This window comes from Amblyraja radiata, chromosome 3 (genome assembly GCF_010909765.2).
Source record: "Amblyraja radiata isolate CabotCenter1 chromosome 3, sAmbRad1.1.pri, whole genome shotgun sequence".
Lineage (NCBI taxonomy): Eukaryota > Metazoa > Chordata > Chondrichthyes > Rajiformes > Rajidae > Amblyraja > Amblyraja radiata.
Window position 1 is genome coordinate 42167421 of NC_045958.1, and position 26394 is coordinate 42193814.

The 26394-nt window shown below is 40.1% G+C and overlaps 1 protein-coding gene across 7 annotated transcripts in view; it reads left to right on the forward strand.

The window, feature by feature from the left end:
- The window catches only part of LOC116970959 (aminopeptidase O (putative)), a 205734-nt gene that overhangs the window by 111681 nt on the left and 67659 nt on the right, over positions 1-26394 (forward strand). For 6 of the 7 annotated variants that reach the window (XM_033017690.1, XM_033017697.1, XM_033017694.1 and 3 more), the window contains exons 12-13: positions 684-746; positions 973-1062. In XM_033017690.1, coding sequence (XP_032873581.1) covers positions 684-746; positions 973-1062 — 153 coding nt within the window. Of the gene's footprint in view, positions 1-683; positions 747-972; positions 1063-1606; positions 1955-26394 lie in introns of those variants that run through there. The other variant, XM_033017695.1, reaches the window with a different exon arrangement.

The window sequence follows — 26394 nt, forward strand, 5'->3', positions numbered from 1 at the left end:
GTGTTCTGTTATTGTGCAGATTGACAGCGGTTAGCAGGGGCAGTGCGTTCGCTATACGCAGGACAATGAGCCTTTTGCTGGCTGAATGATCAATGTTGGATCAGGTTCACTTTCACATTCCCCAGCTCCTACTCGCCACCCATCTACACACGGGGCGGCACCACACACACACACATGCACGAAGCCGGTCTTCTGTCTCTTAAGGCTCCGCAAGAATCCGAAGGAGTCTGCTTTTTATTCTTTTTAAAGTAGTTTGGGAAATTGTTTGCGGCAGGCAGCGCGTCGTGGCAGTGGAGCTGGTCGTGCCTCGCTCCCCGTGGAACGCTGTGTCGGCGGGAGGGGAATCCTCGCGCCCGGGCCACGTGGAGCCGCCAGATGACTCCCGCGCTCTGCCCTGCCCGGAGCGGCGCTGCCACATTATTCTCCAACAGAGCAAGGCAATCGATCGGCTTTATATGATTACGGCAACGCTGTGCATCGCAGCCTCCTGCCACGGCTGTGGGCTGCAAGGGAGATGGAGCGGCACCCCGGCAGCGCGAGCACTAATATTGGGGGGCTGCTGGCGGTCTGGGCTGCAATGCAATTGAAAGGATTTCATTAAAACAACAACAGCAACAACGATGTTTACCCCGCCTGGTTTTTAAAATGTGAAATCTCAGACATTTTTCTCTCTCTGGCTTTAGCCCCTTTTGGATGACGCTGTGAAGTGGACAGAAACTCGACTTGTCCGTGAAGTGAGGAATGAGGTGAGAAACGCTGTTGTATTAATTGTAAACTAATTAGCGATTGGTCAAATTTCTTTAACTATATCGCAACCCGCGTTGCCTTTTATGTCTTATTTTGTTGCGAAAGGTATTTGTTAATCGGAAAAGGAGTCGCGAACACGATAAGTTACACTTCGGCTTTGTTTTAACACAGCCTAGCATGTAGCGAAATGTATCAAACTTGTATCTTTTCGTAACCATACATTAGGTCACGAAATGGGAAGGAATCAATCAAAGGTTCAGAAAAGGCTCCCGTAAAAGAAAGCGCCGCCGCAAGGACGAGATGACTTTCGGAGAGGTATGTGTGAGTTGTTTGGGACATATCCCAAAGCTTCCTCCCAAAAGGTACAGTAAACTCTGTTATCGCCCATTTCCGAGTGGTTAGGCATGGACAGGTTCTAAAAATGTATGGGTGAAGTTGGAAACAAAGGAAAATCAACGCGTTGGAAGATTAAGGGCAGTTGGTAAATGTTTTCATACGTATTGTAAATTTAAGTATATTTAAAATTGTTGATATTTAAAGGGAGACCGCATTTTCCTAAAATCAACAATTAGACGTTTGGTTGAAAAAATGAGAGACGTGCATCAGAAAAAAAAATCTTTTAAGCAAAGTAGGGGGATCGTAACAAGTATGATTAAAGAAAACAAGACAAACGCTCAGCAAACTATGTTTATTTTGAAAATAGAAATTCATATCAATATTTTGTTTAATGTAGTGCAAAGAACAAAGTTATAGCTTTTAAAATAGTGCTAGTTATACCTATTTATGACCATCATCAAATTAAAGCAGTCTTGGTTTTCTTTTGATCTGCCATTTTTCTTTTCCCTTTGTCTTTTCAAAGCCAAGTAAAGTTTTGAAAGCTTTTTCAAGTATCACTTCACTGCGTAAAGATCCTGCCGGCTTTTCATGTCAGACTGACTGCACAGTCATCATAATTAAGTCTCATTTTGTCATCATCCAACAAAGATGCAGGAACATTTTCCAGGAGCAGCTGCTTAGGTTAATACTAAAACTTGATGTTGCAGCTTTTTTCTTGTCGTTGCATTCGTTTTCAATAAATACTTTAATATTGTAGTCCTTTGGTTAGACCTCATTCTGAGCAATGCATCCAACATTGGTCACCAAGGAATAGGGGGGTTGCATGTAAGGTCATCGGATCAAAGGGCGTGACGCACGGAGCAGTTCAATCCGTCTGAAGGACATGGCAGCTTCCGGCATACATTTAATAAACGAAACGCGTACTTTCTTACCTGTTAAAAAACGCCAAAATGATCAATTTTTGCGCTGTAAATAATTGTGGAGGTGACAGCGCTCGAGTATCTTTGCTTGTGAACCTGAGCAAGGTGTAAGCGGCTGAAGGAAGGTGCATATCCCCCGGGACAGCACCCCGTGGGTCAGCGCTGTCCGGGTACGGTCGCCCTCCGCCCCGTCTCCCTCTGTGCAGCCGCACTGCCACCGGTCGTGGGTTGGTAGCGCCCACACACGGGGCCGGGTGGAGCGCGGCCACGGACACACGGGGACGAAAACCCGGCAACGTCCGGCAGCAGCGGTGGGGACAGTCTGGTCTCTTCGCCCACCCATAGTAGTGACCGTGCTGCATCGGCACCCTGGCACCACACACCCCCGATCCCCCGAACCAATCTCCCACCCCACGGGGGCAGATGCCCTGGGGTCCGCGAGTGTGGAACCAGAGTGTGGAGTCCGGATGCTGGGACAGAAGTAGGGCCGGCTATACTGGCAGCCATAGTAAAGATTTACCTGACATTCACAGCTTGTACTCCAGACAGTGTTGCGTGGCAACAGTACGGGTCACGGGTCATAGAAACATAGAAATTAGGTGCAGGAGTAGACCATTCGGCCCTTCGAGCCTGCACCGCCATTCAATATGATCATGGCTGATCATCCAACTCAGTATCCCGTACCTGCCTTCTCTCCATACCCTCTGATCCCTTTAGCCACAAGGGCCACATCTAACTCCCTCTTAAATATAGCCAATGAACTGACCTCGACTACCCTCTGTGGCAGAGTTCCAGAGATTCACCACTCTCTGTGTGAAAAAAGTTTTTCTCATCTCGGTTTTAAAGGATTTCCCCCTTATCCTTAAGCTGTGACCCCTTGTCCTGGACTTCCCCAACATCGGGAGCAATCTTCCTGCATCTAGCCTGTCCAACCCCTTAAGAATTTTGTAAGTTTCTATAAGATCCCCTCTCAATCTCCTAAATTCTAGACAGTATAAACCAAGTCTATCAGTCTTCCTTCATAAGACAGTCCTGACATCCCAGGAATCAGTCTGGTGAACCTTCTCTGCACTCCCTCTATGGCAATAATGTCCTTCCTCAGATTTGGAGACCAAAACTGTACGCAATACTCCAGGTGTGGTCTCACCAAGACCCTGTACAACTGCAGTAGAACCTCCCTGCTCCTATACTCAAATCCTTTTGCTATGAAAGCTAACATACCATTCGCTTTCTTCACTGCCTGCTGCACCTGCATGCCTACTTTCAATGACTGGTGTACCATGACACCCAGGTCTCGCTGCATCTCCCCTTTTCCTAGTCGGCCACCATTTAGATAATAGTCTGCTTTCCTGTTTTTGCCACCAAAATGGAGAACCTCACATTTATCCACATTATACTGCATCTGCCAAACATTTGCCCACTCACCCAGCCTATCCAAGTCACCTTGCAGTCTCCTAGCATCCTCCTCACAGCTAACACTGCCCCCCAGCTTAGTGTCATCCGCAAACTTGGAGATATTGCCCTCAATTCCCTCATCCAGATCATTAATATATATTGTAAATAGCTGGGGTCCCAGCACTGAGCCTTGCGGTACCCCACTAGTCACTGCCTGCCATTGTGAAAAGGACCCGTTTACTCCTACTCTTTGCTTCCTGTTTGCCAGCCAGTTCTCTATCCACATCAATACTGAACCCCCAATGCTGTGTGCTTTAAGTTTGTATACTAATCTCTTATGTGGGACCTTGTCGAAAGCCTTCTGGAAGTCCAGATACACCACATCCACTGGTTCTCCCCTATCCACGCTACTAGTTATATCCTCGAAAAATTCTATAAGATTCGTCAGACATGATTTACCTTTTGTAAATCCATGCTGACTTTGTCCAATGATTTCACCACTTTCCAAATGTGCTGCTATCCCATCTTTAATAACTGACTCTAGCAGTTTCCCCACTACCGATGTTAGACTAACTGGTCTGTAATTCCCCGTTTTCTCTCTCCCTCCCTTCTTAAAAAGTGGGGTTACGTTTGCTACCCGCCAATCCTCAGGAACTACTCCAGAATCTAAAGAGTTTTGAAAGATTATTACTAATGCATCCACTATTTCTGGAGCTACTTCCTTAAGTACTCTGGGATGCAGCCTATCTGGCCCTGGGGATTTATCAGCCTTTAATCTATTCAATTTACCCAACACCACTTCCCGGCTAACCTGGATTTCACTCAATTCCTCCAACTCCTTTGACCCGCGGTCCCCTGCTATTTCCGGCAGATTATTTATGTCTTCCTTAGTGAAGACGGAACCAAAGTAGTTATTCAATTGGTCCGCCATATCCTTGTTCCCCATGATCAACTCACCTGTTTCTGACTGCAAGGGACCTACATTTGTTTTAACTAATCTCTTTCTTATCTATAAAAACTTTTGCAGTCAGTTTTTATGTTCCCTGCCAGTTTTCTTTCATAATCTATTTTTCCTTTCCTAATTAAGCCCTATGTCCTCCTCTGCTGGTCTCTGAATTTCTCCCAGTCCTCCAGTATGCTGCTTTTTCTGGCTAATTTGTACGCATCATCCTTCGCTTTGATACTATCCCTGATTTCCCTTGTTATCCACGGATGCACTACCTTCCCTGATTTATTCTTTTGCAAAACTGGGATGAACAATTTTTGTAGTTCATCCATGCAGTCTTTAAATGTCTTCCATTGCATATCCACCGTCAACCCTTTTAGAATTAATTGCCAGTCAATCTTGGCCAATTCACGTCTCATACCCTCAAAGTTACCTTTCTTTAAGTTCAGAACCATTGTTTCTGAATTAACAATGTCACTCTCCATCCTAATGAATGGAGTGACCTCGACTGCCATGCAACCACCCTATGGGACACGAGTCTCGGAGACATTGCATAGAAGGACCATGTTACTTTTTCCTACAGTATGTATTTGTCACCGGTAACATTAGTATTGATTCTGCAGAAGGATCCCGACCCAAAATGTTACTTGTCCATTCCCTCCACACAGGCATGGAAATCGCTCTTAAAACATGGGGGGGGGACACAATTTCCTGGCGGCCGCGCGCGCAAGAGCACACACACGAGGCTTCGGCCATGCGCCCTGTGGACGGCATCGGGAGCTGACCTGGTTGGTGACCGACTCCGAACTCCAGCAACAGCAGCTTCAGCCGCCCTGAATCGTGGGGCTTCAATCAGCCCATTCGCGGGGGCTTCAACATCTGGAGCCTCGATCGCCTCGACACAGCAATTTGACCGCGGGGCGGTGGAATATCCCGCGGCCGGCCGTGCCGTGCCAGGCGATGAAAAGCCCCGTGAACGAGCCGATTCAAGCTCCGCTCTATGATCTTTGCTCCACGTACGTCTCCCTCCTCCAATCACCGCGCTCTATCCTCAGTCGCACCCCCCTCCTTCCGCCACTGACTGACACCTCCCTCCTCCAATGATCGCGCTGAATCATAATGTCGCGCCCCTCCCCCCCCCCATTGCCTGCTGACCGACGTTTCTCGTCCATTCAGTGCCCTCGATCATCAGTCCCACCCCCACTGTCTCGTGGAAAGCGGAGATTTTTAATAGATTTTTTTGTAACCGAGTTTTAAAGTACGGATTACAAAACATGGAGGGGGGGGGAAGGCAATCACCCCCTGCCTCTCAAAACATGGGGGGGGGGGAAGGCAATCACCCCCTGCCTCTCAAAACATGGGGGGGGGGGTACGTGTCCCCCCCCCCGGGATTTCCGCCCCTGCCTCCACAGATGCCACTTGAGCTGCTGAGTTCCTCCATCACTTTCTGTTTTGCTCAAGAGTACAGTTTCTGCAGTTCCTTGTGTCTCCATTGCATCATCATTATTGGCCCATATTTATTTGAAACTGCATTGCATGAAACAAATCTTTCTTTTCATAGTTAAGTTCGATTTAGTGATTGGTGTGTGTCTGTAATTCAAAATTAGAACAAATGTATCAAAACGATGTTTAGCATTTGGTTGCTCCTAGTGAGAAATACAATGAGGATATGTTGCAAAACCACAGCTCTCGACTGTCTGATCAGTTATTAATGGGTGGAACATCGCAGGTCCAGGACCAGCAACATACCACCTGTGAATTCTACTCACAGCAAATTCCAAAATAAAAATAAAACTTCTAACTTCCACAATTCTGTTCTGAACAGTGTTCCATTTGCCACATTATTTTGCTCATCTATTTTCCTTTATATCGTCTCCGATGCATAATTTTCCACTTACCTTTATATTGCCAACAAACTTGGAAGTGTTACAGTCACTGTCCATGCACAAGTCTTGTACATGATTAAATTAAAACATGGAAGTGAACGGGAAGTGGTGAATTTGAAACATGCTGTATAAATGTCAGCATTAATCAGTCTGTTTTTAAGGAGAACTTTTTAAATACACCAATTAATTTAATTGGCTATTGATCATTGTTTTGCACACAAGAAAAAACATTGTCATTATGTCCAAGTTTCTTTGAAAACACTGTGCCAGCTTGTTAATATTATATTTTATTATTAATGTTTACAAATACATGACATAGATATAAGTCTGCTCATAGGAAGAAAACAGCCTTTGCTCAGATTTATTACACATACATTCTGGGGATTCCAGTGCCTTTAACCTGATGTTCATAATAATTAAAATGTGTTAACCGTAGATGTGTTTGCATTATGTTCCAGGATAAAAACAGCTTATCTGTAGAAAAAAATTGCAAGTTGAAACAAGTTGTGTGAAGATTTATAGCTTACCTTTGAACGTACACATCTTAGCAATTATCATAAGGCTGTTTTACTAGTCTAGGCTCGGTTATTTAGGATGAATTATTGATGTGTGATGAGCTTGGTGGAGCCAGTGGCAAGCTGTGGAAACAATCTACAATTGCCGGACTAAAGTTAATGATTGCTGCATAATTCAACATTTATAGGTTGGGATTTGTATTTTTAAATATGACAGGAAAGTAGGATGTCACAAGCAGTTTCACATCAGGCTGTAAAGATAAAACGAGGCAATGGAGATTAAATTCAATTTCTGAAATTTACTTACAGATAACATTGTCCAGAGATGAAATTATTATTAACAAAACATCTTTTGAAATTCTAGCTCATAAATTAGAAGGGTTCAATATAATTTAACATTCATTTTATTTGGAACTGTTATTTGATAAGGTTGCCATTTCTCAGTTGATGCTTTAAGTAACAAGTTGCATTGGTGCACTTATTTTAGAGTTTTGATAGATTCCTATATATAAAAAGAATGAAGCTTTTGATCCATTAGCAGCCTAATTCAGAGTAAAAACTTTTACGACTTCCTTTGTGGTAAATTTATTCCACCCGTTGGGGTTTTGTGAGCCATTTTCTTGCGATTTTATTTTATGATTTTTATTTACGTCGTGCCATTTTTCCTAACTTAAGTTGTTATCTTGAAGAGTTTATTTGTAAGAATCACCAAACACATTGAATTTCTATGGTGAAGAACCTTGCAGGTTTAATCTGGTGGAATGTCTGAAACTTGCTTTTTGGCAATACAAGTAAAGTACAGTATTGCTTTTGGATTATGCTTTTTCTCAAATAGATAATAGTTTACAGTAATTAAATGCAAACAACCTTCACAGAAGCTATAAAAGATTTTCATCCACGTTTTCTTAGAAATGAAGCAACAAATAATTTGTAAATTCCATTAAGAAAGTAAGACCTCTGGATTTCATCAATTTAGGGTTTATCAGTTGGAATCTGTCATCATTATGAGAATTGCGTTTAAATTGATGCAAGGAATTCCTTTGGTATTAAATATAAAGGAGAAAACTTTCATAATTTTGGTCCCAGTTGTGCTGAGAGATAGCCAGGGAATGCTGAATAACAGCCATTCATAATTTGGCAGACTGAGGTTCTGCATGACAAGATATGGAAGTCCAATTCCAATGTATCTGATTGTTGGCTGCTAGAGTCACCATTGAGTCCAGCGGCAGATCAATAATATGCCGATGAAAGAACTTGGATACATCTTGCTTTAGGTCTTATGCAAGGGTGGCTGACATACAAGAGCCACCCCTGGGGCATTAAATGGCCATGCCAACTCTGCAGAAAGGAAGGTGTAGGTTGATAGTTATATTTGTCTTGTAAGTTATTATCAGGGAATGAATTGTGAAGCTTGCTCTGCCTTACTGGATGCCTGTTGAATGTGGAGATACAGCTTGTTCAACTCCCTGCATCTAGAGGAGATGCTTGAGTAGAGGGAGGGGAAGGGGGGGATGGGGTGGTGGAGGAGAGTGGCAGTGAGTTTGAGGAATGAGAAAAGCCAGGGTAGCTTTCTGTAAGCAGTTTGGTAGCCTGCAGGTCACAAAACGTGCTGCCCCAGCAATAATAGTTGACTAATCTGGCTTGATCTTTGTTCTTTTCATTAGAGCAAAATGCAATAGTTGTCTTTTCCATAATTTACTTGTCTGCTTTTTCAGGTCTGTAGATACATTAACCTCTTGACCTTGCATTTATCACAATTTTCTTATGGTAATATATGTGATAAAGAGGACACTCCAACATTCTACATACATAGCTAGATTTGGAAAAGCCCAGTTCATTTCTGCTGCATTATTGATCATCCACAATGCATCATATTAAATTTTCCATTTTTACAGAGCTGTATTTTGCTGCTTTTCGTCTAAACTCTAGGTAGACTCTTTCAGCTAATCTCTTGATTAATCTAAGTGGAATATGTTCCATGACAGAAATATGACCATCTTGGTCACTGTGGTTCAGTGCATACAACGCAGTTGATTCATTATTTGCAGATAACTTGTGTGAAAAGCTATGACTATTATTTGAATGGTGGCCAATTAGGAAAAGGGGAGATGCAACGAGACCTGGGTGTCATGGTACACCAGTCATTGAAAGTAGGCATGCAGGTGCAGCAGGCAGTGAAGAAAGAGAATGGTATGTTAGCATTCATAGCAAAAGGATTTGAAGTATAGGAGCAGGGAGGTTCTACTGCAGTTGTACAGGGTCTTGGTGAGACCACACAACTGTATTGCGTACAGTTTTGGTCTCCTAATCTGAGGAAAGACATTCTTGCCATAGAGGGAGTACAGAGAAGGTTCACCAGACTGATTCCTGGGATGTCAGGACTTTCATATGAAGAAAGACTGGATAGACTCGGCTTGTACTCGCTAGAATTTAGAAGATTGAGGGGGGATCTTATAGAAACTTACAAAATTCTTAAGGGGTTGGACAGGCTAGATGCAGGAAGATTGTTCCCAATGTTGGGGAAGTCCAGAACAAGGGGTCACAGTTTAAGGATAAGGGGGAAATCCTTTAGGACCGAGATGAGAAAAACATTTTTCACACAGAGAGTGGTGAATCTCTGGAATTCTCTGCCACAGAAGGTAGTTGAGGCCAGTTCATTTTCTATATTTAAGAGGGAGTTAAATGTGGCCCTTGTGGCTAAAGGGATCAGGGGGTATGGAGAGAAGGCAGGTACAGGAAACTGAGTTGGATGATCAGCCATGATCATATTGAATGGTGGTGCAGGCTCGAAGGGCCGAATGGCCTACTCCTGCACCTATTTTCTATGTTTCCATGGAACATTCATCAGTATGATGGTGTTCATTGACACAAGGAAAGTGAATGAATAGATGTGGTTCATCACTGAATAGACATTTTATAGGATGTAACAAGTGGGTGCTCACAATTCAATTATGTTATTAACGGTTTAATTGATTGAGATGAGTATAAATGGAACTGAACATTATGTCACATAAATTAGATTAAACTGCCTTTTTTATGTTGCTATCTCCATTAATAGTAACATTTCTGCATTAACATTGGACACAAAGTATTTTGTCCTTGGATGATTATGCAGAATATCTGCATACAATGTGTAAATTATTGAGGATATTTGGATTATTTCATTATAAGTGTGGAATAAAAAACACAAAGTGCTGCAGTAACTCATTGGGCCATATAGCATTTCTGGAAACTATGGATAGATGATGTTTTGGTTTGCAATCTCCAGAGACGCTGCCTGTCCCGCTGAGTCACTCCAACACTTTTTTCTAAACCAGCATCTGCTGTTCCTTGTGTCTATACTGTATACCTGTTGGGTGGTACTGATGGAATGACACACTGTGTGGTGGTGCAGAAGAAGGGCCATATTGTAGCAAAGCACAGATGGAATGACACACTGTGTGATAGTACTGATGCAATGACACACTGTGGATTACTACTGATGCAGTAACACACTGTGGAGTACTACTGATGCAGTGACATATAGAAATAAATACAATTGAAATATGATGGCCATTGCACAGATTTCGTTACAGATTTGAGGTATATCTGAATTTGAATTGACATATAGGAACAGTAGGAAGCTAGGAAAAGTCAGAAGAGGAGATCATCCTAATGCAGTGGAGAGAAATGGCCTGTGTTCAGGAAAATAGGTTGTAGAAGCAGTTTGGGGAGAGTTGATAAATAATAAAGGGAAGAAGTCACTTGTTGGAGTGGCGAATAGCTTCCCTACCAGTGACCAGATGGTAGGACAGAATATTGGGGGAGAAATGGTGGGAACTTGTTGGAAAGATATAATAATCACTGTCAATTTTGAGCACATTTTGAAGCAACCAGAGAATAGACTATATTAAACGTGGAATTAGACAACGGGATCAATTAATGGCTTTTTTGTGAAGGCATCGTAAGGAAGTGTTCAATTTAAGAGAGTTAAGAATGTGTCCAGGATCAGGCTATTAAACTTCTAAAAGAGAATTAGCAACTATACAACAGTTTGTTTAATTTGTCATAGTTTATATGATAGAAACCATCATTAAAGACGGTCCATCGTGTCATTTAGAAAGATTCTAGGTAATCTAGCAAAGTGAGCACGATTTTGGGAAGGGGAAGTTGCATTTGACAAATTTACTGGAGTTCTTTGGAAACATTATCATTGCAGCTCTTTCAGGGAGAAAATAGGAAGTACTCTCTTGACTGAACATAGTGTCATTCAGAAACTAATTAAAAGTGTGTTTGAAAGGGAAAAAGTCTTGAATAAAAAAAACTAGCCGCAGAATGAAATGGGAGGATATTAGAACTTGCTAATGGACATGATGTTTCCAATGGCATGCAAAAGTAAGTATTTTAATTGCTGTTGCCTTGAAGTATTAATAAGGAAAAAGCATGCAACCTATCAGGATCAAACAAAAGGGAGTGAGATAAAAATAATGTCCTTGAAATAAGGAAATTAACTTTTCAGACCAGTTTCAAGCTCTTAAATCTTGAGGGTTAATGATTATTTTACAATGTTGAGAAAGATTTGGGTAGAGATCTGTGAGTTTGGCGATCATTGTGGAGGAAGTAGTGAACATTCAGGAGGAGGATTAAATTGGAAACATAGACTCCATTTTTTTTTTAAATGACCAAACACACCTGCAACTGACAACCAACTAAACTATTTTCTGTTATCAAGACTTAACTACAGTATAACATGACAGGATGATCAATGGACAAGCATTGAGTAGAATGCCTCGAGCCCTGATTAGTTTTTTAATTTAGAGATACAGCGCGAAAACAGGCCCTTTGCCCCACCGAGTCTGCACCGACCAACGATCCCTGCACACTAACACTATTCTACACACTAGGGACGATTTACTTTTTTTTTAACCGAAGCCAACCTACAAACCTGCACATCTTTGGAATGTGCGAGGAAACCAAAGAACCCAGAGAAAACCCACGCAGGTCACGGGGAGAACTTACAATGTCTGTACAGACAGCACCCATAGTCAGGATCGAACTCGGGCCTCTGGCACTGTAAAGCAGCATCTCTACTGCTGCTCTATTGTTCCGCCTGATGATGATGATAACTACTTTTTCTCATTAGTGACCTGGATCAGAATATCAATATAAATATGTTAATTTATAGGCTCTATCAAAATGCGAGAGAATGTAAGCAAGGAAAAGTACTAAATCTATAGCCTAGAAATGTATCCAAAGTTAGACACAAATTGCTGGAGTAACTCAGTGGGACAGGCAGCATCTCTGGAGAGATGAAATGGGTGACGTTTCGGGCCTAGACCCTTCTTATCCGAAATGTCATCCATTCCTTATCTCCAGAGATGTTGCCCGTCCTAAGTTACCACAGCATTTTGTGTATATCTTTGGTGTAAACCAGCATCTGCAGTTCCTTTTTACACAATATATCCAAAGTTAGTGGGGTTAAATCGTGGTAGATTACTTCTGAAATTTTGTTCCATATAAACATTTGGGCCTAACCAGTCAATGGGAAATTAAATATAAAGCATCCAAGTGTTGAGCATTATATTTGGAAAGGGGGTAGGTGACCAATTTACTCTGTAAATTACATTAAAATATCCAAGGATGAAGTTGAGATTTGAGTTTTAATATCGTCATATTATAACCAATATAGAGCCCTGGTCCACAGACCAGTTTATTCCTTTGAGATAAAAAAGAGGCATTTAGAAACTTGAATTTATGTCTGTCTCAATGCCTCTTAAATGTAGTAGTTGTATCAGATTCCATCACCTCCAGAAACACATTCCAGATATTAAAGACTGTTTAAAATCAATATCTTATCTATCAGATCCCTTTAAAGCTCCTCCTTCCACCTTAAATCTAAGTGCTCTTATTCTTCAAACCCCTACTGCGAGAAAGGATTTAAAGTATCTCACTGATTTAAGACTCTCTTAATCTCGTATCCGTTTGTCAGATTACTCTTGACATCTTTCACTGCAAAAGAACAAGTCCAGCATATCCAGTCTTTACCCACAACTAAAGGCCTCCAATCCAGGCAACATTCTAGTGAAACACCTCTGCACTGTCTCTCCAGCGCAGTCAGATCCTTGCTATGATGTTCAGAACAGCTCATAATCCTCCAGGTATGGCTTAACCTGTGCTTTGTAAAATTGGAACACAATAATCCAACTCTTCTATTCGCTGCCACCTATGACAGCAAACATGTTGTATATCTTTTATTCATTGTTCTTTATCTCTTCACATCATCGTCTATCTCTCGTTTTCCTTATTCCTAACCAATCTGAAGAAGGGTCTCGACCCAAAACATTACCCATTCCTTCTCTCCAGAGATGCCTCCTGTTCCACTGAGTTACTCCAGCTTTTTGCGTCTATCTTCAGTTTAAACCAGCATCTGCAGTTCCTTCCGTCACATGCTGTATGCTTTCTGCAGCACCCCATCCTTCTGTATCGCCACATTTAGGGAACTATGGACTTGGATCCATAGGCCTCTCTTCACTGGATATTTTGCATCTTTACTAAAATGGGGCACCCTAATATGGTCGTCATACTGTAATTAATGAATTAGTCCATGACTTTCTTGCACTTGTAACTATTCCTCTACTTCAAAAAGCACAACATTGCGTGTGCGTTTTAAAGTGCTTTTCCAACTTTCTCTATTACTTTCAATGAACCGTGTGCATGTACATCTTCATAACTGTTCCCCCCCCCCTTTTAAAATTGACCTCCATCTTTAACCCACTAAAATGTAACTTCACAATTTTCAGTATTTGAGAATCTGCCCATTTTTTACCAGCTTGTTTGTTCACTCTTTGAATTCTGTAGCTACCAAGTAAACACTTTAAATTGTAAAGAGTTTTTCACAATGGTAATTGCATCATTAATTTCATAAGGAATTTATTTTCTAGCGCCTCAAAATAGATCACTTAGTTTATATAAAAATATAATAATTCAACAATCACCAATGACATTTTTGTTTAGTCTCTATGCATTTTAGTAGATTGTTTTATTTTTTTTAATTATCCAGCTCAGATCCGTAACATCTTGATTTAATTTGTCATTTTAAAAGCCCTGCATGGTTACAAATGACAGTAACTACATTATGAAAGGAAGCTTTAAACTGGGAATGTACTTTCAAACATTTGATCAATGGATTGAAATAATTAATGCTGCAAAATTGCAAGTTGGAATTGGATCAAAGCAGCAACGATGATTTTGTGCCAAATTACAGGCAGGTTGTTTTACTTTCCACAGCACAGCCACTTATAACTCTTGGTGAGAATTAATTTTGAAGCTTTCTCACATATTTAAAAAAACAAGTTTTTTTTTAATGCAGGGGAATTTGCAAAAGGCATTCAGTATTATTTCCACATGGTAATTGCTGCTTAGAAGATTATTGAGGAAATAATAGCTGATATTTGTTCCAGTAAAGCATTTACATGAGAACAAGGGAACAATTCATCAAACAATTAAGATGATAAAATAAACAAGTGAAATTTGAGTCATTTATCAATACAAACAAACAATGCATGGGATAACTCAGTGGTTTGTATTCAGAACTGGCTTACTCATAGAAGACAGAGTGTTGTGGTGAAAGTTGTGTTATTCTGGCAGGAGGTCTGTGGCCAGTGGTGTTCCACACGGATCCAGCTGAGATCTCTGTTGTGGACCTAAATGTAGATGGTTTGGTGACTAAATTTGCAAAAATATCAAAATCAATGGAGTTGCAGACAGTGAGGAAAGTTTTCAAAGTATACAGTGGATACTCTAAAGTAGATAGAGTGATAAAGAATGCATGTTATACATGTCATCACTGGTCAGGGTATCGAGTGCAAGGGTTAGGAAGTCATGTTACAGCTATATAGGACTTTAGTTAGGCTGCATTTGGAGTATTGCGTGCAGTTCTGGTCGCCCCAGTACAGGAAAGATGTGGAGGCTTTGGAAAGAATGCAAAAAAGGTTTACAAGAATGCTGTCTGGATTAGAGGGTATTGGCTATAAAGACGTGTTGGATAAACATGGATTTTATTTTCCTCTGGAGCATCGGAGGCTGAGGGAAGACCTGATAGAAGTGTATAAAATTCCAAGAGGCATCGATAGACAGAACCTTTTCACTGGGTGGAAATATTAATAGTCTAGAGGGCAGAGCTGTAAGGTGAGAGGGACAAAGTTTAAAGATGTGCAGGGCAGTTTATTTACAGTGGTATGTGCCTTGAATACACTGGCAGGGGCGGTGGTGGAGGCAGATGCGATAGAGCCATTGAAACGGCTTTTAGATAAGTACATGGCAAGGTATGGAGGAATATGAATCATGTGCAGGCAGATAAGATCAGCTTAACTTGCATAATTTTTTGGCACAGACATTGGGGTCCATCGAGCCTGTTCCATGCTGTATGTTCTACATTCTAAAATGTATCCTAAATTAGTTAACGTCAATGAAATCAATACAAAATTGCATCAATTGTAATGAATATTGTGACAAAATGACGTCCGTGTAATTTGCATAAACTTTATTGTCAATTTTTTCATGAAGACATTTGCCATAATTTGTAAGATATTAGCATTACTAAAACCACCTACTGTTTATACACCAGTGGAGAGGAATTTGTCTCTAATACCTTTCTGCAGATGGCAGCTTGCAATCTAGCACTCTTTTGAAATACATTGAGCAGGAAGAAATATTTTTGCTTGCGTGGTAAATCAAGTAATTCACTGCTGAACATTAGACCAGGTCTAAACTCGTATAAGAAACCTGTATTGCGCTATTTCAGCTTTTGTATGTATTGAATTATAGATGGATCAGTTTCCTTATAGAAGTCACACTCTCTTTCAACAGTGGGCAATGTTAATTACTGCCTATGATATGCTTTGACATCAAATTTATCACTACAAGAGTATAGTTTAATTTCTTCTGGTCTTAGTCATTAAGTGATATTTTAAAACTCTGAAATTTAAAATCCACTGTCCTCCTAGTTTAATCTTTTTTCATATCATTTGTTTCCCTACCTCCGCTGATTTATTATTGATTTCATCCACAGTTAATTAGCGCTATCATCTCACTCATTACACTGTTTTACTTCACCGCTGTAATCTCATTGAAAGTTATTTACCCAGGTCATTTGGGTTGCCATATGTTGATTCATCCCATTATCAGACATTCAGTTTGAATTTGCTGCAATTTGTATAAAACATTATCAAGAATAAAGATGCCAAGGCAAGTGAAAATGCAGACAACATTAAATTAGTTCACACAGAACTTTAAAATGCCCCTTCATTCCAACTGGTGCTCTTGTGGTAACCTGGGTTGCTGCCATGTTCAAGCGTTCTGCAAATATTTTTTAAATATTAAACTTAAAAAACAAGAAGCCTTATTTCTTATCTTGGTGTACAAGGTGCTCTGAGCAACATGTATGATGGATCATAATCTTTCAATCCCAAAAATGTTGGATGTATTCTCAGAGGAATGTCATTATTTATATGTAGGAGAATAAAACAATCATATTCTACTTCCAAGTAGATTCAGTGGTGTCACATGTAGATAAGCTAGTTACAAATGCTTTTGGTATATTAGAGTCATACAGCATGGAAAGAACCCAACTTGCCCATGCCAACCAAGATACCCCATCTACACTTGTCCCACTTGCCTGAGTTTGGCCCATATCCCTCTAAACCTTTCCTATCCATGTACCTGTCCAAATGTCTTTCGAATATTGTTTTTTGTACCTGCCTCAACCACGTCCTCTGGCAGCTTGTTCCATTTACCGAACACCCTCTATATGGAAAAAGTTGCCCCGTCATTAGTCTCAGGAAATTGAATATAGAAGTGAGGATATTATGTTACAGTTGTACGAGACATTGGTGGGGCTTTATTTGGAGTATTGTGTTCAATTTTTGTCACTCTACTATAGGAATTATGTAGTTAAGCCTGAAAGAGTGCAGAGAAGATTTATGAGGATATTGGATATTTCCAGAACTTGAGGGCCTGAGCTGTAGGAAGAGGTTGGGCAGACTAGGATTATATTCCTTGGAGCATAGGAGGCTGTAGGGTGATCTTATACAGTGCCCTCCATAATGTTTGGGACAAAGACCCATCATTTATTTATTTGAGATTTGTAATAGAAGAAATCATATGTGGTTAAAGTGCACATTGACAGATTTTATTAAAGGGTATTTTTTATACATTTTGGTTTCACCACGTACAAATTACAGCTGTGTTTATACATAGTCCCCCAATTTAAGGGCACCATAATGTTTGGGACACATTGCTTCACAGGTGTTTTTAATTGCTCAGGTGTGTTTAAATGCTTCCTTAATGCAGGTATTATAGAGCTCTCAGCACCTAGTCTTTCCTCCAGTCTTTCCATCACTTTGGAAACTTTTATTGCTGTTTATCGACATGAGAACAAAAGTTGTGCCAATGAAAGTCAAAGAAGCCATTATGAGACTGAGAAACAAGAATAAAACTGTTAGAGACATCAGCCAAACCTTAGGCTTACCAAAATCAACTGTTTGGAACATCGTTAGGAAGAAAGAGAGCACTCTTTCTAAGGTGAGTTTACTAATCGCAAAGGGACTGGCGGGCCAAGGAAGACCTCCACAGCTGATGACAGAAGAATTCTCTCTATAATAAAGAAAAATCCCCAAACAACTGTCCGACAGATCAGAAACGCTCTTCAGGAGTCAGGTGTGGATTTGTCAATGACCACTGTCTGCAGAAGACTTCATGAACAGAAATACAGAGGCTACACTGCAAGATTCAAACCACTGGTTAGCTGCAAAAATAGGATGGCCAGGTTACAATTTGCCAAGAAGTACTTAAAAGAGCAACCACAGTTCTGGAAAAAGGTCTTGTGAACAGATGAGACGAAGATTAACTTATATCAGAGTGATGGCAAGAGCAAAGTATGGAGGAGAGAAGGAACCGCCCAAGATCCAAAGCATACCACCTCATCTGTGAAACACGGTGGTGGAGGCCTGGGCATGTATGTAACTTGTCTTCATTGATGATGCAACTGCTGATGGTAGTAGCATAATGAATTCTGAAGTGTATAGACACATCCTATCTGCTCAAGTTCAAACAATTGCCTCAAAACTCATTGGCCAGCGGTTCATTCTTCAGGAAGACAATGATCCCAAACATACTGCTAAAGCACAAAGGAGTTTTTTTAAAGCTAAAAAATGGTCAGTTCTTGATTGGCCAAGTCAATCACCAGATCTGAACCCAATTGAGCATGCCCTTTAAATGCTGAGGAGAAAACTGAAGGATACTAGTCCCCAAAACAAGCATAAGCTAAAGATGGCTGTAATACAGGCCTGACAGAGCATCATCAGAGAAGACACCCAGCAACTGGTGATGTCCGTGAATCGCAGACTTGAAGCAGTCATTGCATGCAAAGGATATGCAACAAAATACTAAACATTCCCATACTTTCATTTATATGACATTGCTGGGTCCCAAACATTATGGTGTCCTGAAATGGGGGGACTATGTATAAACACTGCTGTAATTTCTACATGGTGAAACCAACATTTATAAAAATGGCCTTTATTAAAATCTGACAATGTGCACTTTAACCACATGTGATTTTTTTTTCTATTACAAATCTCAAATTGTGGAGTACAGAGGCAAATAAATAAATGATGGGTCTTTATCCCAAACATTATGGAGGAGGGCACTGTTGATGTGTTTAAGGTCATGAGGGGAATAGATAGCATGAATGCACAGAATCATTTTACAGAAGACATAGGTTTAAGGTGAAATGAAAAATATTTAATAGGAACCTGAGGGGCAACTCTTTCACAAAGCGGATGGTTAGCATTTGGAACAAGCTGCCAGAGGAGATAGATAAGGCAATTAACATTTAAAATACATTTTGTCAAGTACATGGACAGGAAAAGTTTAGAGGGATATGGAGCAAACACAAGCAGGTGGCACTAGCGAAGATGGGGCTTCTTGGTTGAGATGGGTGTTGGGCTGAAGGGCCTGTTTCCATGCTGTATGACTCTATGATGGTGTTGTAGAAATTGGTGATCTTTAATTAACTTTACAGATTCAGAGAGTAAAGTACTCAATAAATACAGAAGGAAAGAATCCAACATCTGTTTGGTAAGTTTTGCATTAAAAAGAAATCACATAATTATTTGATTCAGGCTCATTAGATATTGATTTGCCATCTTTGCAAGTACTCTTTGTAGTATATGTGAAGAGTTTTATTGCAGGGAATGGTTTAGATTAAATTGATTACATAGAACATTAAACTTGATGCAGATATAAAAATGTGTTTGAATGATTTCAGAAGAACAGAAACTTGAGTTCCTATTATATCTTTTCCCTCTCATCTTAAGCCTATGCCCTTTAGCTCTTGATTCCCCTACCTTGGGGAAAATACTTTTTCCTGCAGCATGGGGACCAAAATTGAGTACAATAATCCAAGTGCGGCCTCACGAACATCTTGTACAACTGTAACATAATGTTCTCACTTCTACACTCAATACCCTATCCGATAAAGGCTAGCATGACAAACACTGCCTTCATCACTCTATTACCTGCAATGCTACATTCAGAGATTTATGCACTTGGACTCTATTCTGCAGCACTCCCCAGGACAATATCATTCACTGCAAAGGTCCTACCCTGACTTGAATCCCCAAATTGTAACACCTCGCACTTATGTGAATTGCATTCAATTTGACATTCCTTGGCCCACTTCCCCAACAGGTCAAGATCTTGCTGGAATTCTTCGATAACCATCTTTACAATCTACGATACCACCTTTCTGGTGCCATCTACAACTTGTACCTGTACATTCTCATCCAAATTGTCGAGATAGATGACAATCAGCAGTGGGCTCGCACTAATTCCTGAGGCACACCACCAGTCAAAGGCCTCCAGTCTGAAAACAACCTTCCACCTTCACCACTGTTTCCTTCCATTAGGTCCATTCTCTATTCAGTCGCCTAGTTCTCCCTGAATTTCATGTGATCTAAACTTCTGGAACAGTCCACCATGCAGATCCTGTAAAACAGAGGTTCCCAGCCTTTTTTGTCCCGTTTACCCCTCGCAACTTTAATAGCACATAGCAATGTTATTTCACTTATTTATGAACAACTAAAGGGCCTGTCCCACTTGGTGATTTTTTTTCCGGCGACTGCTGGCATCATATCAGGGTCGCCAAAAGATTTTGAACATTTCAAAATCCAGCGGCAACAAAAAAATGTTGCGACACTTGAGGAAACACCGTGCGTCATTACGTCGTCCCGCCGCAGTATGCCGCAACTTTTTCGGTGGCCTGATACGTCAGTCAATGATTCTCCAGTCACCGAAAAAATCGCCTGGTGGGATAGGCCCTTAATGAAGAACAGATACTGGGACACCAGAACCAAACATAGTCAGTCAATGAGAAAAAATATGTACAAATCCAGAATCAACGAATTTACCCCTTGGGTATGTGAAATTTAGCCCCTGGAGGTAAATTTACCCCAGGTTGGGAACCTTTGCTTTAAAAGGAGGAAGGATGGGACAGGCTGATGCTTTTGTTCCTTTATTCCAAAGAGGAGATATAATTGTTGTATATAACATTGAATGTGTGAGGGCATGTATTGTATGCCAATGAGATTATTAGCTGGGGGAATAACAAACATAATTGACATGATGATCAGAAGAACATTTCCTCACCTGTAAGAGAGTAGCGATCCAGAATTATTGCTGGAAAGGATGATAGAGGCAGACCCTCTGCTTTTAATGCATTCTTGGACATGTACTTGAACCCACAGGGCAATGGATCAAGAGTGAGAAAGTGAGATTACATCAGATGGTCCCTCTTTTGACCATGACAAACATGAGCTGAATGAGCACCAAATTGTAAATTCTGTTATGATGAAACATTAACAATCTTAAGAATCTTAAGAAAGAAATTAGAAAAGCTAAAAGAAGATATGAGGTTGCTTTGGCAAGTAAGGTGAAAGTAAATCCAAAGGGTTTCTACAGATATATTAATAGCAAAAGGATAACGAGGGATAAAATTGGTCCATTAGAGAGTCAAGAGCAGACAGCTATCTGCAGAGCCAAAAGAGATGGGGGAGATATTGAACAATTTATTTTCTTCGGTATTCACCAAGGAGAAGGATATTGAATTATGTGAGGTAAGGGAAACAAGTAGAGTAGCTATGGAAACTATGAGGTTCAAAGAAGAGGAAGTACTGACACTTTTGAGAAATATAAAAGTGGATAAGTCTCCAGGTCCGGACAGGATATTCCCTAGGACATTGAGGGAAGTTAGTGTAGAAATAGCAGAAGCTATGACAGAAATATTTCAAATGTAATTAGAAACGGGAATAGTGCCGGAGGATTGGCGTACTGCGCATGTTGTTCCATTGTTTAAAAAGGGATCTAAGAGTAAACCTAGCAATTATAGACCTGTTAGTTTGACGTCAGTGGTGGGCAAATTAATGGAAAGGATACTTAGAGATAATATATATAAGCATCTGGATAAACAGGGTCTGATTAGGAACAGTCAACATGGATTTGTGCCTGGAAGGTCATGTTTGACTAATCTTCTTGAATTTTTTGAAGAGGTTACTCAGGAAATTGATGAGGGTAAAGCAGTGGATGTTGTATATATGGACTTCAGTAAGGCCTTTGACAAGGTTCCTCATGGAAGGTTGGTTAAGAAGGTTCAATGGTTTGGTATTAATGGTGGAGTAGCAAGATGGATTCAACAGTGGCTGAATGGGAGATGCCAGAGAGTAATGGTGGATGGTTGTTTGTCAGGTTGGAGGCCAGTGACTAGTGGGGTGCCACAGGGATCTGTGTTGGGTCCACTGTTGTTTGTCATGTACATCAATGACCTGGATGATGGTGTGGTAAATTGGATTAGTAAGTATGCAGATGATACTAAGATAGGTGGGGTTGTGGATAATGACGTAGATTTTCAAAGTCTACAGAGAGATTTATGCCAGTTGGAAGAGTGGGCTGAAAGATGGCAGATGGAGTTTAATGCTGATAAGTGTGAGGTGCTACATCTTGGCAGGACAAATCAAAATAGGACGTACATGGTAAATGGTAGGGAATTGAAGAATGCAGGTGAACAGAGGGATCTGGGAATAACTGTGCACAGTTCCCTGAAAGTGGAATCTCATGTAGATAGGGTGGTAAAGAAAGCTTTTGGTGTGCTGGCCTTTATAAATCAGAGTATTGAGTATAGAAGTTGGGATGTAATGTTAAAATTGTACAAGGCATTGGTGAGGCCAATTCTGGAGTATGGTGTACAATTTTGGTCGCCTAATTATAGGAAGGATGTCAACAAAATAGAGAGAGTACAGAGGAGATTTACTAGAATGTTGCCTGGGTTTCAGCAACTAAGTTACAGAGAAAGGTTGAACAAGTTAGGGCTTTATTCTTTGGAGCGCAGAAGGTTAAGGGGGGACTTGATAGAGGTCTTTAAAATGATGAGAGGGATAGACAGTTGACGTGGATAAGCTTTTCCCACTGAGAGTAGGGACGATTCAAACAAGGGGACATGACTTGAGAATTAAGGGACAGAAGTTTAGGGGTAACATGAGGGGGAACTTCTTTACTCAGAGAGTGGTGGCTGTGGAATGAGCTTCCAGTGAAGGTGGTGGAGGCAGGTTCGTTTTTATCATTTAAAAATAAATTGGATAGTTATATGGACGGGAAAGGAATGGAGGGTTATGGTCTGAGCGCAGGTATATGGGACTAGGGGAGAATACGTGTTCGGCACGGACTAGAAGGGTCGAGATGGCCTGTTTCCATGCTGTAATTGTTATATGGTTATATTAAGGAACAAGTAAAGTTTTAGGCATGAATATTCTTAAATTGCATGTCAAATCTCAGCTGTTTCTCCAGTATGAACATTAAGTCATGGTAAATATATTTTAATTCCATTTGCATGATATCAGTAGTAGCGAAAAAAGTTATTCATAGTTTGCATCGTTTTTTCCTCAAGTACGGAACATAATACCCTTTGGGTGTCACTTACGTTCCTTGTAATTTATGAAAATATTATGTTGCATTTTAATTTGTCTTTTTGAAGTGTTTCTCTTTTCTCCCCGCTGCCTTGAACTATGCTGCAGCTGTGGCCTGCTGGGTGGCTGATCTGCCACCAGCACAGTATTAATCTTGCTCTTAAGCACATGATATTTGACAGTTGCGCAGCTTGCTAGGAATCTAGCATTTCCCAGCATGGTCATAGCTTATTCAAACATTTTCATTTTAGCAATACTGTAAAATATGTGAAACATATGGTATGGTTCCCTTTGAGTATTTCTGAATTTGAAATATATTAGTTGAATATATGTGGTAGAACTCTATTTTTAGGATGTAAAAGCACCTGCACATCTTGGAGGTTGTTAACTCAGTTTGTATGCAAGCTCCGAGCGAGCCCAGTAACATTGTAGTATAATGATCTCATAAAACTTACCGATTATTCATCAAGATAAGCCTCTTGCTTTATATTAAAAGTAGGGTAATATATAAGTATAGGTAAAAAGTAATATATATCTTGGTTGTACTGGTTAGCACAATACAGAATTTGTTTTTGATTTCTCTTTGGATAAGTACAGGGAAATATTGGATTCTCAAGGAACGACAGATGGCTGAGGGAGAAATCAGGAAATGAGTTGGGTGTCGGACAAAACCTGGCAAGTGATAGGTAGATACAGGCGGGGGGGGGGGGGCATATGGATGGACAAAGGCCAGAGGTGAAAAGAAGAGATAAAGGTTTGAGGAGTGGAATGTGAAACCAGTTGAAAGGAAAAGTGGTGCACACCCGGGTGGGACACAGGAAAAGGAGGGGAAAGAAAGGGCATTTGAAGAAGTGTCTTAACTGAAACGTCACTTAGCCATCTCTCATTAGATGCTGCCAGACATGTTGTTCCATTTTGGGATATATGACAATAAAACACTCTTGGATCCTGTTATTCCAGCACTTTGTCTTGGGAAATATTTGACCATTCTGCCGAATTGGTGAAGTTACACGTTTTGGTTTAGCTCATTGTTAGCTTTATCAGATTACACCGCTATGAAATATTTTGTAATGTTTTACTATTTTAAATGTAACTGAATATGTAAGTTCCTGCCAAATATTTAGGGTTACATTTTTTGTTACTGGGGGAACCACACAGCACACTTAATTTCAATTTGAAACACCTTATTAACTATGATTCCCAAATGTTGAGTCAGAGTCGTGCAGCATGGAAACTGGCTCTTCAGCCCAATATCCATGCTCCATCTAAGCTAGTCCCATTTGGCCCATATCCCTCTAAACCTTTCCTGTCCATTTGTACCTGTCCAAGTGTCTTTTAAATGTTACTGTATCTGTCTCAGCTACCTCCATTGATAGCTCATTCCATGCATTCATCACCCTCTGAGTGGAAAAGGTTGCCCCTCAGGTTCCTATTAAATCTTTCCCCTCTCACCTTAAACCCATGTCCTCTGGTTCTTGATTCCTCTACCCTGAGTAAAAGACATTTGTGCATAATTAATATTTTCTGTTGATACCGTAACTTGGTCAACACTGCAAGTAATGTGCCTGTTTTTTTGTTGTTTAATTTTTGAGATATTTGTAATTTTTCAGTGATTTATATTGAGCTTATATGCTTTTTGTTTTGCCTAATTTAATATTTCCTTTGACTAGACTAGCAAATAACTAGACAGTTCAAACAGATGAAGGGATTCATGGGACAGTGCCCCAGTTGTAATTTTGTGGTTCAATTTTGTTTGGGTTTACTGCAACATGGGTGTTCACAAGTGGGAGTTTTATGTTAATTGGAAGCCACAAACAACAGAGAATAGCTGCAAAAATAAAGCCGGTCATTTATAACTGAGGTACATGGAAGATTCTCTCAGTAGTGAACCTCAAGAATTCTCTGCCAATGAGGGTGGTGGAGGCCAGATCATATAGCTTTTATTTAGCATACCAGGTAAAAGTACAAATGTTTCACTTGGCTTCATATAATTTTTTAGTTAATGTTTGATGAAGCTATACGTTTTGAAATCTTACAAACAGATTTCTTGACTGAGACTAAATTGCTGCAGGGTATTTTTGGTTCAATGCTTCCATTAATTTGTTCTGAAGTTTGATCAAAACAAGCGTGTTTCAAGATTCACTCCCAGCAAACAATACCACGTGAAATTTATGTGTGGTCAGTCAGCATTCCGCACTTGGTGAAACAGTTAATGTCATGTATATTAATTCATTAATTTCACTAGGAGAATTGTTTACAAATTAGAATATTTTGTTGATGGACAACTTTAGTATAATTATAAAGGACACTATCAATAGCTTTCTGTTATGTTCTAGAAATTGTTAAGATTTGATCCACATGGTTTTCTCTGGCATAAGCCACAAATACAGCATCAAAACACTAGTCACTAAAGTGTCTGCACCTATTTGATTTAAACTAAGGATATGCATGTTTTAGTCTATGTTGATGCATGGGCAGATACAGTTCATTATTAGGGATCCCATAGGTTTTTTAATCAGTTTGACAGTAAATTAAAAACCATTGTCACTTAAGAATCTGAGCTGCTACTTTAACTACAGCTGGCCATTGAAATTTGACAAGCAATAGCTTCTGTTGACACTTGGGCAATGACTCTCTACTTAACAATGTAAATACAGCCTTTATTATTTTCAGCTTGTAAGATCAAAACTAAACTTGAAAGTTTGCTATTGAAAAGACCTCTATTTTTGAAAATCCTGTGGAGAAATAACTTTTATAACGTTATTTTGTATTACACAGGGTTTCTTAAGAACACATCTATTGTGTTGCGGCAGGACCACCTGTACCATGTTTGCCACAACAATAACTTCACATTATTTTTAAGAATTGCTGCATCACTAACTTTGTTAAAAAAAAAACCTAGGTAACATCAAACATTTGAGGGGAAAACACATAAGGACAGGCATGAAGATTTATTTTGGCAATTATGTCTTTCTTAGTTCTGTTTGGAGAATTTTCAGTAAGCTGGTTATAAGATATACAGAAAAGAGAGGAAAGGACAAAATAAATGTAATTGTGCTTTGTAGGGATATTACTGAGCGAATTGATCTCCACAGAAACAGCTGAACAAAATAATTATTTGCATAGCGTTGCCCTTTTCAGTACTATGCAAACACAATTCATCATTCATGGATTTGTTAGTCACTTTTTAATTCATTGATTGCACTGATTTATGCCTATTCTTCCTGACAGGCGATCACAGCCATCGAAACCTCACTTTGAATCCATTTCCAATCTTGACCATTGCCCTGGATCTGTTACCACTTTGGATTTGCTTCTTGACATTATTGTGCTATGTTACAGTGCAGTGTGAAAAGGAAGGGCTGACTCTGGGATTGAATCAACAGTGTCTGGCACCCGATGTTTTGAAAATGGATGAAAGTCTTATCTTTAAAGTGAACGTGTGTGGGTGTGTGTATATATATATATAATAGAGAGGAGTGTTTAATTTTCATATGTACTGACCACAGCATAATGAAATTCTTACTTGCAGCAGCATTACAGGCCTTTAAACACCATACACATAGATAACGCCTTGATTTTGTTGTTTATTATATATTAATAACCTTATATAGCCCAAAGTTCTTAGTGCAACCAAAAATAGTCTACGATTCA